Source organism: Rana temporaria, chromosome 7 (genome assembly GCF_905171775.1).
Source record: "Rana temporaria chromosome 7, aRanTem1.1, whole genome shotgun sequence".
Lineage (NCBI taxonomy): Eukaryota > Metazoa > Chordata > Amphibia > Anura > Ranidae > Rana > Rana temporaria.
In genome coordinates, this window is record NC_053495.1 from 52038084 (window position 1) to 52054902 (window position 16819).

The 16819-nt window shown below is 41.5% G+C and overlaps 1 protein-coding gene across 12 annotated transcripts in view; it reads right to left on the reverse strand.

The window, feature by feature from the left end:
• IQSEC1 (IQ motif and Sec7 domain ArfGEF 1) overlaps window positions 1–16819 on the reverse strand; it is a 439647-nt gene that overhangs the window by 163436 nt on the left and 259392 nt on the right. The window contains exon 1 of one of the 12 annotated variants that reach the window (XM_040359361.1): window positions 5524–5726. The exons of 10 other annotated variants lie outside the window; for them this stretch is intronic. In XM_040359361.1, coding sequence (XP_040215295.1) covers window positions 5524–5588 — 65 coding nt within the window. In that variant the 5' untranslated portion in view covers window positions 5589–5726. Of the gene's footprint in view, window positions 1–5523; window positions 5727–16819 lie in introns of those variants that run through there. One more of the 12 variants, XM_040359363.1, reaches the window with a different exon arrangement.

The following is a 16819-nucleotide window of genomic DNA, read 5'->3' on the forward strand; positions in this document are numbered from 1 at the left end:
CTATTTGATTAAAGGTTTAGGCAGGGACCCAATGTCTATGAGGTATCCTTGACACCATGCTCATTGGGGCAAGTAGCAAATAGACAAACATTCTGGGGTCACATAAACATTTCTGTTTAGGTTATGCAAAGTGTGACCCTACTGAAAAGCAGATTGCCCATGCAACAGTTTATCTGGAGGCAAACAAAAGCAATTGGACTAAGTAAATGCCCAATCACTTTCCCAGCTTAGAATGGTCCCGTGGGATTGTATGAGGTAACCCCATTAGGCAAGTCTTTCTCAACCCGAACTCTGGGTAACCCTTAAATCCTAGTTCCTCTAGAAGTTGCTAGGGGTTCCTTCAGCAATGAGCAGTTTCTGCCTCTAAAGCCTCGTACACACGCACGGTTTTCTCGGCAAGAAACAGCAAGAAAACTGCTATCAGAGCTTTCTTGCCGTGTATACCGTGCGTGTGTACGAGGCTTTCTCGTCAAGAAAACTGCCCAGAATCTAGACGAGAAAAATAGAGAACCTGCTCTCTATTTTCTCATCGTGTTTTCCTGCCGAGAAACCCGAGCGTCTGTATACTTACCTGTCGCTGTGGAAACCTGCGCATGCTCGAAATGACTTTGACGCATGAGCGGTAGCTTCCAAGGCATAGGTAGGGTGAAGCAAGATGGCGGCGACTGCATCGAATGTGAAGAGCGAATGCTCGTCGTAGTCGATGATGTCACTGCGTTCGTGCCATTCAAAAGAACGGCGATTCTTTTGAATAGTACGTCTGTACACTTGGCCGGCAAGAGAATCTTGTCAGGAAAAACAAGGTTTTTTTCCTGACGAGAATCTGTGCCGTGTGTACAGGGCTTCAGATATATAACTACTAACAATGATCTTTTAAGTCATCTGTAAGAGGCGCATTCTTTCTACTGACCAGTAACATAAGAAGCATTCTTCCCATGGACCACCAGGCTAATGTACTGTGAGCTGTAAATATTGTGACTACTGGCAGAGGTTCCCTGAAACCTGAAAGTAACTTTAGGCTTTCCTCCATGTTAAAAAGGTTAAGAAAGACTAACACTACATTTTTGCCTGATCCTCAGCAGGCAGTCATTTAGGTTAGTGTGGGCACTTTTAAACGTCCATTGTACATTTTATTTTTTCAAGGAACTCTACAGCATGGCAGCTAGAACAATAGTAAAACAATGTAGCATGTGACGGGAAATGACACCACTCAATTAAACTCAGCAATGTGAGCAAAGTAACATGATAGTCGCAGACAATGCAGACAAAAATTTAGGGAAAAAACACAGGATAAGAACACACAGTCAATAATTACAACTGGGTTGTCCATTCAGTTTTGTATCCAGGTTTGCAAATTGATATATATATATATATTTTTTCACTAAAATGTAACGTCCTTCAAGATAATAAATAGACAGTTATACTATTCAATACAATACACACATATTCAATTAAGCAGTGAATTGAGCAAAGTTGGTGTGTACCATATAATAACACATAGCAACAATTTCATTGAGGCCTGTCTGGATGTTTGGGGTTATGACACGTGTGCATCACTGTTGTGTGTACTAACTTACTGAACAAGGTGGAAAGATTTGATCTGTGGGTCTGGCAACAAATGTACATAATAATGGTGAGGTGAGCAAGATACTGCTTTAACCTCCCTGGCGGTATGATTCTGTCAGAAAAAACATGCTAAAAGCGGTACCATTATTTGCAAGGAAATTTGGCGTTTTATATTGTAGGTCTGTAATTTTTAGAAATAACTCACTTAAATCTGACCAAACAAGCTTCTAATAGGCATCCCGGGTATGACATTTTTTTAAAAACAAAATTATAAATTATAATATAATAAATAATTATAAATAATTATAACAAATAATAATATAATTATAATAAAAATTATTCAATAATGTAATCAAATCAAAATCACTGAAATTTGCTCAGTTGCAGAATTGTTGCTGTCATTATTTTTTTTTTTTTATGACGAATTTCCCCACAAATCGCTAACGCACAATTCTGCAAGTGATTATAATTTATTATCGCTGTTTTTTAGCTGATCTAAAACTATTTTTGACATAAAGGGACACTTTTGGTTGCTATGGACAATCTACAGTTTGCAGGGAGAAAGAAACGTTTTTATTATATAAAATGACATGCATGACACAGGACAGACCACTAGGGACAGGGGGGGTGTGTTTTTTTTACATACAGTACTGTAATCTATAAGATTACAGTATACTGTATGTAAGGTGTTTGTTTACTTTTTTGAATTTGGCGCCGTTCTCCGTCCCCGTGCGTCGTAACGTCGCAGGGAACGGAGATCGGCGTCACACGGAGGCACTGTGTGAATCGAGCGAGGACCCACTCGCTCACACAGCGCGGTGGCATTGCTGGATCCAGGGACAAGGTAAGTAACTTGTGCCTGTGGATCTAGCGAGGCAAGCCCGAGTCTGACTCGGGGTTTCCGCTCGCAGCAGGAAAATCTAACCCCGTGTCAGACTCGGGAAGACCGCCAGGCAGGTTAACAGATTACTAAAAAGTCTATCAAAGTTGACAGTCATGAAATAGCTAAAGGATTTACAGCCCCTGATCCTAATCCTTTACCTCAGGGGTGCCCAACCTTTTGAAGAGCAAGGGCCACTTAAAGGGTCACTAAAGGAAAAAAAAATTTGGGCCTAAAATTAATGTCTGCAAGGTAGACAGACAGAATAGTGTAATGATTCTGTTAAAAAACGAGTAGATACCTATTAAGTTCCTTCATAGAATGCCGGAGGTGATATAGATATCACCTCCGGCATTCTAGTTTCTGTTCTCTCATTCACTTCCTGGTTTGCATCGCTCGTTCATGTAAGAACTACATTTCCCAGTATGAATTGCGGCACGCCCAGTAATTCACACCTCCTTGAAGTCTCTAACACGTGGAGAGCATCCTGCCACACAGATGTAGTTCCCAGGAGGGGGTGAGCACGTTACTGACCACCGCAGTAAAGCCTCCCATCACGGTGGTCAGTAAAATCAAACAAGCAGGAAGTGAACAGAACAGAGAAGAAATAGAGCAACTTCTGAGCAAAAACGAACAATGAGGAAGTGAAAAGAGGAATGTCTGCAGGTAAAGGATGCTTATTATGAAAAACAAAACGTTCCTTTACAACCCCTTTAAGTGACTCGGTAACCGTTGGCAGGCCACAATGAGTGAAGTGGGTGGATGGCATGTCCGTGTCTGCTCTGCATATGCACAGCAAACAAGGACACAACCCACTATACTTTTTAGCAGATCGGATTGGAGGTAGGATACAAGTTGGTTTATGTCTGCCACTACTTAGAGGTGAATGGAGGGTCAAATTGGTCCGACTGTCGGACCGACCGTGTGAAAGGGGCCCCAAGGCTGCTTTTACACTGATGCGCTGCGGTTTACCCGCATCGTGGGTGCAATGAGGCGTACCTTTGGCTTTCCTGCACTTTGCAATAGACTTCTATTATATATGTGCAGGTTTGGTGCACTTTCAGAAAGTGCACCAAACTCGCAGGTAACAGAAGTCTATGGCTTAGTGCAAGTAAACTGCTCTGCACCTGTGGATCAGTTTGAAAGCAGCCCAGTAACCACAGCAGAAGAGATATGCCCATATATACATTGTGATTTTAGTAATAAACTGACCTTTAATAACAGTATTCTATTCTATTCCATCCCAGAGCAGGAGGTCGTGGGCCACATCAGAGGGCTCCGCGGGTCACATGTGGCCCCCGGGCCAATGGTTGGGCACCCCTGCTTTACCTATTTTGGATCATTTTAGCATCAGCCAGCTTGTACTGGTTTGGCCTTGTGTTTACATGCTACAGTTTTGTATCGCATTTGTCTTCTGACCTTCCTCTTCTTTTTATTTGGAAATTATGGGATTGGGGTCTGTACAGTCCTGCTTATTCTGCCAGCTGGTCCAGTACGGAGCCCACCTTCTGCTACCCCAACTAGAGAGTAGAGGTAAGTGTGAGCAACAAGACACGAATCACTAGCGTTAAACACTTTATGAGAGGAACCATAAGCAGTGCGCACCTCCCTTTCTCGTGATGCCAACCTCCCCAATCCACAGCTAAACCACCACTAAAGTTCAACTTACCAAGCAAGTTGACACCTACAAAAGGAATATGCAGATCCCATTACCCCTACATGACAGCACAAGTGAGAAAACTGAGAAGGTGCTGACTGCATGCCAGGCCCAGGGTACGTTTAAAATTGTCTGTGTGGGTACATCCTAAAAAGTATAAGTTTTCTACGTAGTTGCCATAGGTAACAAATGTGCTAGCCATACATTATACTTATTCCTTATTCAGTTTTCTTTAGATTTGCCTTCAACTATGTAGTGCAAGGGCCTGTCTCCATGCATACACATTGAAAGTGTTTAGGTTTGACCTTATATTATAGGGTTTTGGTAAATCTAAAGAAAAATTGTACAAGAAAATTGTATAATGTATGGCCAGCTCTAGTCGTCAGTGTGTGTATGGACACAAATGCAGCAAGTTTAATTTTGCCATTGTCCTTACTAGTGTTTCTCAACATTATCAGATAAAATACCCCTTTGCAGTAGTAATTACCGGTAGTTCAAATTGAAAAGCCCCCTTTGACATCAGTACATTTTGCACTGACCCCCCTAAAGCAGGACATATTATTTGGGCTCTTCTAAAAAGTTTTCAGGTCACAATTGTATTCTTCTTCGCAGCAGCAAAATGATGGTAAATGAGGTGGAAAATGATCAAAACCTCCTCACAAAGACATTTTTCGACTAATTCCCATTTAGTTGCTTTGAACAAATAAATGTTTGTGGTTGAAAGCAACAAAATTGCCAAGGCGAGAAAAATAACACACAAATATTTTCCAAACATTGCCTTTTGTGTTAAACAAATACTTTTAGTCAAATATGCTGTTACTATTATTTTTAGTTTGTTAAAACTTTACTCTCTAAAACTGACAAGCAGAAGTACCCCTGGGGCACATGTTCCCGATCTCCACTTTTTTATGTTTATTATAGAAAATTGAGTACTGTCCGTGATACTTTTTTTTATTTGCACCAACATACAATTTTTCAGGACAAGCTTTCGGGGAATGTCCCCTTCTTCAAGGTCTAAGCAGTCTGTCACAATTGCACTAATACGGCTACAATCGTGTCAAGTTATGTTTATTACAAAGTACTGTGGTTGATGCAGAACATTATCACTGTATACTGTTATGTGCTGTATACTTGTTCTTGTATATAAACCTTATTTTTCCAGAGCAGGATTGTTGCATATACTGTTAGGAATGGATTTAAAACGGTCTATATTGTATAGCGGAGTTGTTAATGTATTTTTTTCTCCTCAATGCTAATGCTTGCAGTCGTGTACAACTAGTGAATGAAAATGTTAGAACATTTAAAAAAAAAATGCTTACTGTATCGACAGACTATACACTGTGTGTGGCATGCATAACACTCATTATATGAGGGTCCTAGTTGTGTGTCTTTGTATCTATATATAAAAACACTGTATTACCAGCTGTCCAGTTCAAGCTCCAGCAGAGACTGGGTCCTCTCGGAGTTGCACTGCAGGCACCACATGGCTTGGTGAAGGGACAGTACAAGGTGACAGTGTCATATCAACACGGCTGGGACCCCAACATCCTGTGCCCCCCTGACCCTCCTCTTGCTGCTTTTGTGGTGATCCGGAAGAATCAGCCGAGAGGTCCACCCTTCCACTCCAGGGGAGGATGGGGGGATGGCTGGAGAGCTGGGATGGGGGGGGGGAGAGCAGGAGGAGGGACACAGGATTAAACTGCTCTCATTTGCTGCCCATTGCTTTGCCTTGTGTTTTCCCAGTGAAGGAACAGGAAACTACAATAGTCCTGAACTGGAAACAGCACTTTATACTGGGAAGAAAAAGAAATCTGCACTAGAGTCTGCTGCAAATGAATAGCAGAAGTTGAATTATCTTAACAGCTCATGAAGACGCATTCTATTCATGTCTGGGTCTATATCTAGTCTACATACATGAATCTGATATGTATAAATACACATCTGTCAACAAGTCACAGATGAGTGCTACACAAATGTGATTATTGTACACAAAAGAGGATCAGTCACGCTCAATGTAACATTTGAGTATGTGCATGATGAAATCATGTTTATAGTTTATCTCTAAGGAATTTTAAAAACTTCCTATCCTGTGAAAGAATACATTTGCACTAGCAGAGAGAAGTGAGGCTGAGTGTGTTTTGGAACACAGAAAGGACAGTTTGTTGGGATGATGCAGCAAGACCATACAAATTAAGGGACAAATCTTTATTTTGGAATACAATAGTTGTATATTGGGGAGAAGGATTTCACTGGGGGAGGAGGGCCATTGAATAGGACTAGTAATCTTTGTAAACACATATGTTATTGTTAGTGAAGTGTCTGCAGTGGGCAGACCACAAAATGCTGCAAGCGTGACGAACTACAAAGCACAGCATGCTCTACCATAAAGGCAGACAGTAATGTTCCAGATGTAAATTGTGCAGTGCGTTCTATAGCATGATGTCGGCATGAGATTCTAATTGCTAAACTGAGAAATATGTGTTGTGTAAAAGAAAAATATACTGAGAAAATCCACAAACTGTCATTTTGAACTTTTCTTTTGAAAATGTTAGTTGCATGCTTGTCCTGGTTCAAAAAGTATTGAGGCCAGAGACTGCCAGAAAACTAGCCTGTTTAGGAGGAAGTCAGCAATGGCAATCTCCATATTTTTTAAAAGTCTATGTAAACCCAAGTACTAACATCACCATACCTCCCAATTTTTTGAGATGGGAATGAGGAACACCTATCAGCAAAAGTATGCAGACATAGGACACACCCCTTGCCACGCCCCCTTAAAGGAGAATTGTACAAAAAACAAGATAGGTTAAAACCCACAAGTGTTTTTTTTTTTTTACCACTACTATTCCTTTATATTGGCTTTTGGAATTTACAAATGCAGCAATTTAGAAATCAGATGAAAGGTTTAGCGCTGGAAAACAATTTTTGATAGATAAAAAGTGCATTTTATATACATCTATATGGATCAGACCCAAAATGAGGGACAAATGAGGAGGAATGAGGGACAGAGGGACATTTCTCGAAATCAGGGACAGTCCCTTGAAAACAGGGACAGTTGGGAGCCATGCATCCCATATAAGCTTTAAATGATAATAAAGAGTTTTTTTTTTTTAAATTATGACGAATGCAGCATTACTCACATTATGTGCTTTTCTGCTGTTTCTGCATTTGTTTTATTTCTTTTTACCCACGTGTCCCCATCATGGGCATTAACTTCTATTTTAAGGGTGGTTCTGCGCGGGCGATCCCCCCACTTCTGGGGGACGTTCCTGAACGTCCACTCAGATGGAGGGAGTGCCCACCTGCCCGTATATGTGCAGTGGCTGGGTGGGAAGTGGTTAATGACCAGGCCATTTGTTTGCGATACAGCACTGCGTTGCTTTAACTGACAATTTTGTGGTCGTGCAACACTGTACCCAAACAAAATTGATGTCCTTTTTTTCATACAAATAGAGCTTTCTTTTGATGATATTTGATCACCTTTGGCGTTTTTTGTTTTTGCACTATAAACAAAAAAGACTGACAAGTTTGAAAACAAATAACAATATATTTTACTTAAAGGTTATACCCAAAGGTTTTACCCAAAGGTTAAAGCGTCTACAAAATAGGGGATAGATTTATGGCATTATTATTATTTATTCATTTTAGTAATGGCAATGATCTGCGATTTTTAGCAGGACTGCGACATGGCGGCGGACAGATCGGACACTTTTGACACTTTTTTTGGGACCATTGACATTTATACAGCAATCAGAGCTAAATGTAGTTACTTATTACTATACAGATCGCTGTTCCTGATCACTAGGAACATCAGATTATTATTATTATTTATTATTATACAGAAAACTAGCCTGTTTAGGAGGAAGTCAGCAATGGCAATCTCCATATTTTTTAAAAGTCTATGTAAGTAGAGATCTCTCTCTACTTCTCTACTTCTTGTCAGAATGTGGATCTGTCTGTTTACATACACAGATCCCCGTTCTGGCTCTCTGTGGAGCGATCGCGGGTGGCCGGCGGACATTGCGGCCGCCGGCCATGCGCATCAGCTCTGGGGTCTGGTGGCGTGCGCATGCCCCCATAGCCCTTTAAGCGGGCGCCATACAGCTCTAGGAATTTTTAGACCACAAGGTGGGATTTAGTTCTAAAGCCTCGTACACACGGCCGATTTTCCCGATTTCTCTGGAAAACTGGTCGTGTGTGGGGGGGGAAGACTGCCCGAGCAGGTTCTCGGCTTTCCCCTCAGGATTTCCGTTGGGAACTTTTCCCGTCGGAAATCCTGCACGTGTGTACGGGACATTAGGAGACATACGCACTCCCAGCCCAGATATCAAACAATTGTGCTGCAAGTTGGAAAATTACTTGCTAAGCTATTGCTAGACTTGCCAGGCTTCACAAGTTTATTGCACAATTGCAGAAAATCCGCATGGCATGACACCAAATCAACTTTCTATGCAAACATTCTGCAAGTTATGGTTCAGTTATGCAGTGCAATAGCTATCCCACCACAGGGGCCACTGTGGCTGAATTTTAATGCGGTAGACTTGCAGAGCTCATGCTGTAGACTCACCACTGCAACTTTGCTCTTGCTAGAGACTTGTCATACAAATTTGCTACAAATTGGAAAAGTGTCAACTAGAACTTGTGCTTTAAAGGGGAGTTCCACCCACAATTTCACTTTTTAAATATAAATACCCCTGTAATACACAAGCTTAATGTATTCTAGTAAAGTTAGTCTGTAAACTAAGGTCCGTTTTGTTAGGTTGTTACAGCATTTAGATAGTTTATAATCTAGAAATAGACCGTGGCCATCTTAAGTGTGGGCATCATGAAGCCAGACTGTATGACTTCCTGGATTTCAGCTTTGCATATCTCGCACATGCTCAGTGCACAAGAAATGTAATAGGTTTCAGTCAGGTTTGCAAGGACTACTGGGAAACATGATGCCTATCCCAGAAACCCTTGCAAATAGCCTAGGTTAATAAGGAGGAGGAAGTAATGAAGGATTACAAAATAAAGGTATTTACAAGCAACAAATTAAATAAAAATTGTCCATTCTGAACACTATGAGATTAGAGCATGCAGCACAGACAAACATAAAAAAATGGGTGGAACTCCACTTTAAGTGCTCTGCAAGTGTACAACTTGCCACTGAAAATGTGAAGCAAGTTAACACACTTACAATTCAACACTGCCACAAATTTGTGGCAAGTTATCCTTGCCATCTGGGAGTATACCTGCTGGACATGCACAGGCTACCCAAGGGAATAGAAATGAGGATTTCACAGCATTGGTACACATGTGTGTCAGCACTAGGAATTATTAGACTCCAAGGAGAGATCAAGGCTGGAGGAGGAGAGAACCAGGAGCTTTTTTTTTTTTACTTTGAGAGTGTGCACTCCCTGACTGGAGGTTTGTAGAAGCTGGGCGCTGTGCTATATACAGGAAGAAAATGTGTTTAGTGGTATAGCCGCAAATCATGAATCTGTTCCTACCAGTGTACATGCAGCAGCTGGGCAGGTGGGCTTTCCATCCATGCCAGTAACTAAGCTGTTACTGGCAGCTCCCAATGCGTATTTGTGATGATGTGAGCACTGTGACAGCCAATCACAGTGGTCACGCGATCAGAAAGCCCGCCTCCCCCTCTCAGCATTTAGATCCTCATAAAGTGCTGTGGGGCGATGGTGGCAAGTGGTTAATTGGCAAGTGATTAACAGAGACAAGAGGGATGTATGCGTAGTAAAAACACTGAACCTTTAGTACTAACGTTACTGTCATTTCAGAAGTCATTTTCAATATTGTTTAAATCTGCAGATTTTACTAAAATAATATCTGATTATCATGCAATGAAAGCCCTTGTTCAGAACCTTCCTGTTAAAGGGTGACTGAAGGTCTCTGTTGTGCTCCTACATAGTCACCTTATCACAAGTCTTCCGTGGGTCCACTGTTGTTACCATCAGGAAACCCACCCTATGAAACAACATGCAGCCATCACTTTCCTCTCCTGGAAAACTGTCAAATAAATCTACTGTTCAAATGATCGAGTACTACGTGTTAAATAGACATAGAAGCCTTTGTACAATAATTACACAGTACATATTGAAGTAGGCCCTGTTTTATCTAGATTCATAGTTGTCAACCAAACGTTGTCCTCTATCTGCCTTAACCACCTTAACTGACTAGAACACAGTGTAAATGCTACCAATATGACTAGGGGACAGCACAGCATTGCACACTGGCTGCAAAAAGAAAGCAGAGCTGACAGAGCAGAAAGGATAATGCTGCAGGATTTTGTCTCTGTCCCTGGTCATTCTATTTATAGCTGCACTTCTTCTATAAAGGAAATATCTCCTTCATTGTTATTCCATGCCAGCCATCTCTATTACTGCAGCCCCTTACTCCTTACAGCTCCTGCTGGTCCACTGTTTTTCTACCATCACACGTGTGTAAGATGAGCTTTTATTTGGAGATCGTTTACAGGCATCAGGCAGTGCTTGGGACTCTAAAGTGTGCTTTGGAACATGCTCTAAGGTAAAAACCATCAGGAGGCTGACTACTGCGGGCAAAATGACATCATATTTTTCAGCTAAATATAGTAAGCAGAATGGCGTGGCTATTCTGTGCAGAGCACAAAAATAGCCTGGCTAGACATTGTTTGCAGATTTAATGCCTTGTACAAAGACAAAATACCTACAAAATGTAGTCGATATATAGAAAGATTAAGCAATATTTGGCATATGTAAAGTGTACTTCTGGCTGGACTATAGCTATCCAGGTATCTGTACCCATGCAGCTTTTTACTCGTTGTTAAACATTGTATTTAGGGTTCAGACAATCGTACCACCACTATAATGAAAATATTGATATATAATTGCAAATATTAAATATTCTCTCTCGCTCTGTCTCTCTATACATATATACATACATACACATACACACACACACACACACACAGGGCCAGATCCACAAACGAATTATGCCGGCGTATCTATTGATACGCCGCGTAATTTTTAAAAATGCCCGTCGTATCTGTGTTTTGTATCCACAAAACAAGATACGACTGAATCTGGGCTTGATCCGACAGGCGTACGTCTTAGTACGCCGTTGAATCGTAAGTGCATATTTACGCTGGCCGCTAGGTGGCGTTTCCGTCGAATTCCGTGTTGAGTATGCAAATTAGCTAGATACGGCGATCCACAAACGTACGTCCGGCCGGCGCATTTTTTTTACGTCGTTTCCGTAAGGCTTTTTTCGGCGTATAGTTACCCCTGCTATATGAGGCGTATCCTATGTTAAGTATGGCCGTCGTTCCCGCGTCGAATTTGAAAATGTTACGTTGTTTGCGCAAGTCGTTCGCGAATAGGGCTTTGCGTAGAATGACGTCACAGTCGTAAGCATTGGCTTGTTCCGGTTTATTTTCGAGCATGCACACTGGGATACCCCCACGGACGGCGCATGCGCAGTTGAAAAAAAACGTCGTGTCAAGACGCATTTACATAAAACACGCCCCATCACATCCATTTGAATTGCGCGCCCTTACGCCGCCAAAGTTACACTACGCCGCCCTAACTTACCGCGCAAATTCTTTGAGGATACAAAAAAAAAGCTGTAAGTTATGGCGGCATAGTGTATCAGAGATACGCTACGCCCGACGGAGGAATGCGCCGCACTACGTGGATCTGCCCCATAGTGTGTATTTTTTTGGTTCTTTGTAATCTCAGGTATATATATTTTTCTATTGTAGTGAGTGCACCATTGTAGACATAGGTAGACTTTAGGTTCTGCAGCTCCGTGAAACGATCGCAAGACACTGGCAGAAATTGAGTCAACGGGTCCTGTGGGCACAGTCACGGTGCTCGCGGCAGTGGCGTGCATGCGCTGCAGCGCCATTCTGCCAACGTAAATGTTCATGCAGCAGTAGGCAAGCGGTTAAGAAAATCCAAGAAACTTGACAAAAAATTTTTTTTCTGCTCCTAGATGCTGAAGCTTACAAATGCTAATGGCCTAAAGTAGTGTGCATGGACATAGAATAACACGATTTAGCTTCTAGCTTAAAAAAGCCAATAACAGCTTCTAGGAGCTTAAAAAAATGCTAGTGTGCATGCAGCCAGAGGGTTGAAGCAAATCAGGGTGCTCTTAATGCTCAGCGTTTATTGATGTAAAACCTTTATCCCAAAAGGAACAAAGTGACAGTTTGACAAATTGAAACCAAACTCCAGCTAACTTTTTCTAGTGTATCTAAATCTGCTGGTGCAACTAACATTACCCTCCCTCAAGACTGACAATTCTGCTTTCCAAAGAGGTCTCTGCTGCTCCTTCATCGAGAGTGTACATTCCTCCTAATACAGGAGGAATGTTACTAGCCAGATAATCAGGTGAGGTGGGAAAAACTAAAAACAATTCAATATATTACGTTTTTAGTTTTGGGTTTAACTCTGCTTTAAATAAAACAATAAAACACCTCACTGATCTCTGTAGCTGCCACCACCGTGGATCAATTTTTCCTCAAAGTTCACTTTAGAAGCATGGAGGTTGTTCATTCAGCAGCTCAACTCACCCTGCCTTCCACCTCCCAGTAGTAACTTGGCAGCCTTCCAATTTCTAATGTAAATAATAAAAAGCAGAAGAAAATATAGGGGGAACAGGGTGAGCAGAGCTGGAGCAGAGACACACGTGTCACACACCGTTTTATTGTCATCTGTGTCCCCATTAGGGAGATTTACTCTCTCTATTTGTCCAGGTGACTATTGTCACTGGGACCAAAAATAAATGAACATTTAAAATTCTGAATTGTGACAAAAACAGAAATAGAGGGGAAATCTAGTAGGGGTATCTTGGCAACTGTCTAATGGGCAATTTCTTTCATTTTGGATTGTGTTCCTTCTTTCCTACTCTGGTCTAAAAGGGGAAAACAAGTTCTGCCTTTAAACATATTTAAGTGCTTATGATGTGAAATTTAAAGATTGATTACTCCACCGTGCCTGCAGCTACAGATGTCTGTAAAGGGCTCGTTTTAAAACAAGCTTATTGCTTGTTTAAATATCTGCTGCGCGGCCACTGGAAATCTACACAGGGCTGTGTCTGTGCCTACCAACATGAGAAAAGGAGAGGGGCTGCAATAAAGGTTTGTCCTGTGTGACCTAAATAGGTGGCTTACTACTGGTGCACCCACTGGTATTAGTAAAAGATTGACCAAAATTTATATTTTAGAATCCCATAAACTCAGTGTTCGGGTTCTTAAGTTTCCCAGATTTGGAATACACTCAAATGGACAAAAAAGTTTTACCTTTTTCCAGCAGCTTTAGCTCACAGTTACTGAAACACACAAAATGTTTGGAAAGCAAAACAAGGAAAACATCAAAACTGAAATTGGACATCCCAAAACGATGATGCCAATATCTGGACTTAAAGCGGGGGTATAGGAGGTACATCCAATCACCAGGCAGTTTTACCTGTTCCTAGACTGCCCCCTAATGACACCCTTATTGTAATTCAGTGATCAGAGGACAGAGAGGAGCGGATATACCTCTCATGATGTATGACTCCTAATAGTCTCCAGTAAAAGTATCAAGCTACTGTGCAGAAATGATCTGTTGATTCGAATCAGGAACTAAATACAAAGGAAATTTAAATTTTACAATAAAATTCTACTTATAAGCCAAACATTAGATTTTTAGTAGAGGTCTACTTTAAAATTTGATGAGTACAACCTTCCTGGAGGACAATGAAGAATCATGAAAAAAGGTTCAACCCAATTAACTAACTTTACTTCAGTATCCCCAAGGTTATTAATACATGTGATGATAGTAAAGGAGTGAGTATCTTTATAAAGGGTTCATTTGACAGTATATATTTAAAGCATATGTGCCAGTATTACCAGGTATCTTACATATCAATGGCATTATTTTATGTTCAAAAGAATTACAGAGCATTTCCCGCTTTGACTCTGATGCCCAATAATGCAACTTTATACAATATGGTTATGAATGGATACAATGGAAAGGATATGATACAACTGCAGATGTTTCCTTGTCAAATAAGCAGCTTTAAAGAAGAAGAGATCGATCCTAACAAACAGTGCCCTCTAATTCCTCCTGTACCAAATTGTATTGTAACTGTAGTCTGCCTTCATTTGTTAAGCTCTGCACAAACTGTTGGCGCTATATAAATTCTGTATACAAATAATAATAATCCTGTTAGTCTTCCAACTTTCAATGTCACTGGAAAATAATCAGGTTCCATAGACTGGAGGATCAACCATTATTTAAGCTGTGCCAATGTGTGAGTGCAAGAAGCTGCTTCTTTAGAAACAGACTTTATGGGATCATGCATATGACTGTAAACTATTTTGGCATGTATGCAGGATCTTGCTGGCAGAAAGAGCCTGTGTAAAAAATGGTATGGAGTACCACCTTACATGCACACGTCTGAGATGCCTATGGGCTTCCTGGAAATGTAGACAAAGTCATTCATCTAAAATGTCTGAAGGCCAAGGTTCATCTTTTATTTATGTTTACATCTAGCCCTGAATGGGTCATTCACTAAGCAGCAGCAGTGCAGAAGAACAATGACCCCCACCTTCAGTCATTCAGAGTGACTGTAGGAGACGATTATTCTGCTCCAAAACCCAGTTACTCCCTATTGTCCAATTTAAATTGCTGGGATTGTATAATAATTTTATTGAATGTCAACATCTTACTTCCTGCAGGAACTGCATTCAAATGGGTGATATCGGAACACACATAACAGCACATGATAGACATACACAAGTGTGCATGAGATCTAGAGCAGCTGAAGCAGCTTAATTATAGGTCAACTGCATCTGTAATGAATTCTGAATGAATCTCAGTCAATGCACTCTGTATGTGCCCATTGAATCTGGTCTACACAGGCCCACTTTAACTTAGCGTGAACCTGTAAACACTAATTATATATTCTGAAAAGGCAATAAAGGCACTTTAAAACAAGCCCTCATTCACCTCTGTAGATATTGGATCATTGGGGACTCTTTAAGGCACTTGCCTGTTTGCAGTGTTCTGCAGAAGGTAAGCTGAGCTGCACATGCACATTGTGCAGGGGTGAAAGACTCCCACACATGCACAAGAGTGATGACATCCCACATTGGGCAATAAAGACAGACGAAAAATGCCACCTGGAAGAAGCGAGCATCGGACAGAGAAAAGCATTCCTGACTTCAATTCAGCATTCATTTTTGGCCTTTTACTTGCCACAGAATCTTGGCAGCCTGCTGGCCCTTCCACTGCTGCTACCTGGACAATGACCCATCATCATCACCTGTCCAATTAGCCAGGAGGTGATCCCTAAAGCAGTGAAGTCAGGATGGATCCCTGCTGATTATATAAAATGGAAGCATGTGGCGAACAAGGATTCTGATTCCGTGATTCATCCCCTACCCCCTAACCCCGATTTCCCTACAAGGTCTCTCTCTAACTTACTCCTAACCCTTTTGCTTTTTTATTCTCTATCAAAACAATACTTTCATCCTGAAGCCTAAAGCATTGACAAACAGGATTCCCTCCAATATAGCCCATAGTTACTCAAGGAGTAATTCATAATTCAGGAAATACAGTATGATAGTACTTTAAAAAGCCGATGGCCAAATATCAGACACCAACAAAGGACTCAGCAAGTTACCCTCAAATACTCATGTAAAATGCTAAAGGGTTTAATTATATCACCTGTAAATAAACCAGAATTTGTGTTTTTCTCACTTAGCGAAAATGTATCATTCTACTCATTATCAGGCCCCGTACACACGACCAGTTTCCTCGGCAGAATTCAGCTTCCGACCGAGTTTCTGGCTGAATTCTGCCGAGGAAACTGGTCGTGTGTACACTTTCAGCCGAGGAAGCCGACGAGGAGCTCGACGAGGAAATAGAGAACATGTTCTCTATTTCCTCGTTGTTCTATGGGAGCTCTCGTCCCGCCGAGCTCCTCGGCGGCTTCAGTGCTGAACTGGCCGAGGAACTCGATGTGTTTGGCACGTCGAGTTCCTCGGCCGTGTGTACGAGGCTTAAGAGTGTTATATACTTTTCTCATGGAATGATTCTTAATAAAATGAAGGCAGAGCAGTCAGGCAGATTAAATAAATAACAAGACTGGGGGAACAGAATAAAACATTCTTTAGTAGGTACAACCGTAAAAATACATGTATTTCACATGTGCATTTAGCTATCAGAGTCACTTTAAAAAACAAAAAAAAGTCAGCATGGCACCTCCCCTATTTCTACCCTCACATAGCTAGATTCAGGTAGAGTTAGGTCGGCGTATCAGTAGATACGCCGACCTAACTCAGAATCTGCGCCGACCTAAGTTTAAGTGTATTCTCAAACAGAGATACACTTAAACCTATGTAAGATACGACGGCTTGCGCCATCCTATCTTAGGGTGCAATATTTAGGCTTGCCGCTAGGGGGCGCTTCTATTGCGGTCGGCGTAGAATATGTAAATCACTAGATACGCCTATTCACGAACGTACGCCCGTCCGACGCAGTACAGATACGCCCTTTCCGTAAGAGATAGGCCGTCTAAAGTTAAAGATGCCCCCTAGGTGGCGTAGCCAATGTTAAAGTATGGCCGCCGTTCCCGCTTCGAAAATTTTACGTTGTTTGCCTAAGTCGTCCGTGAATAGGGATTTACGTCATTTACGTCCACGTCGAAATCAATAGGCCCGTGCGGCGTACGTTGCCGTAATGCACACT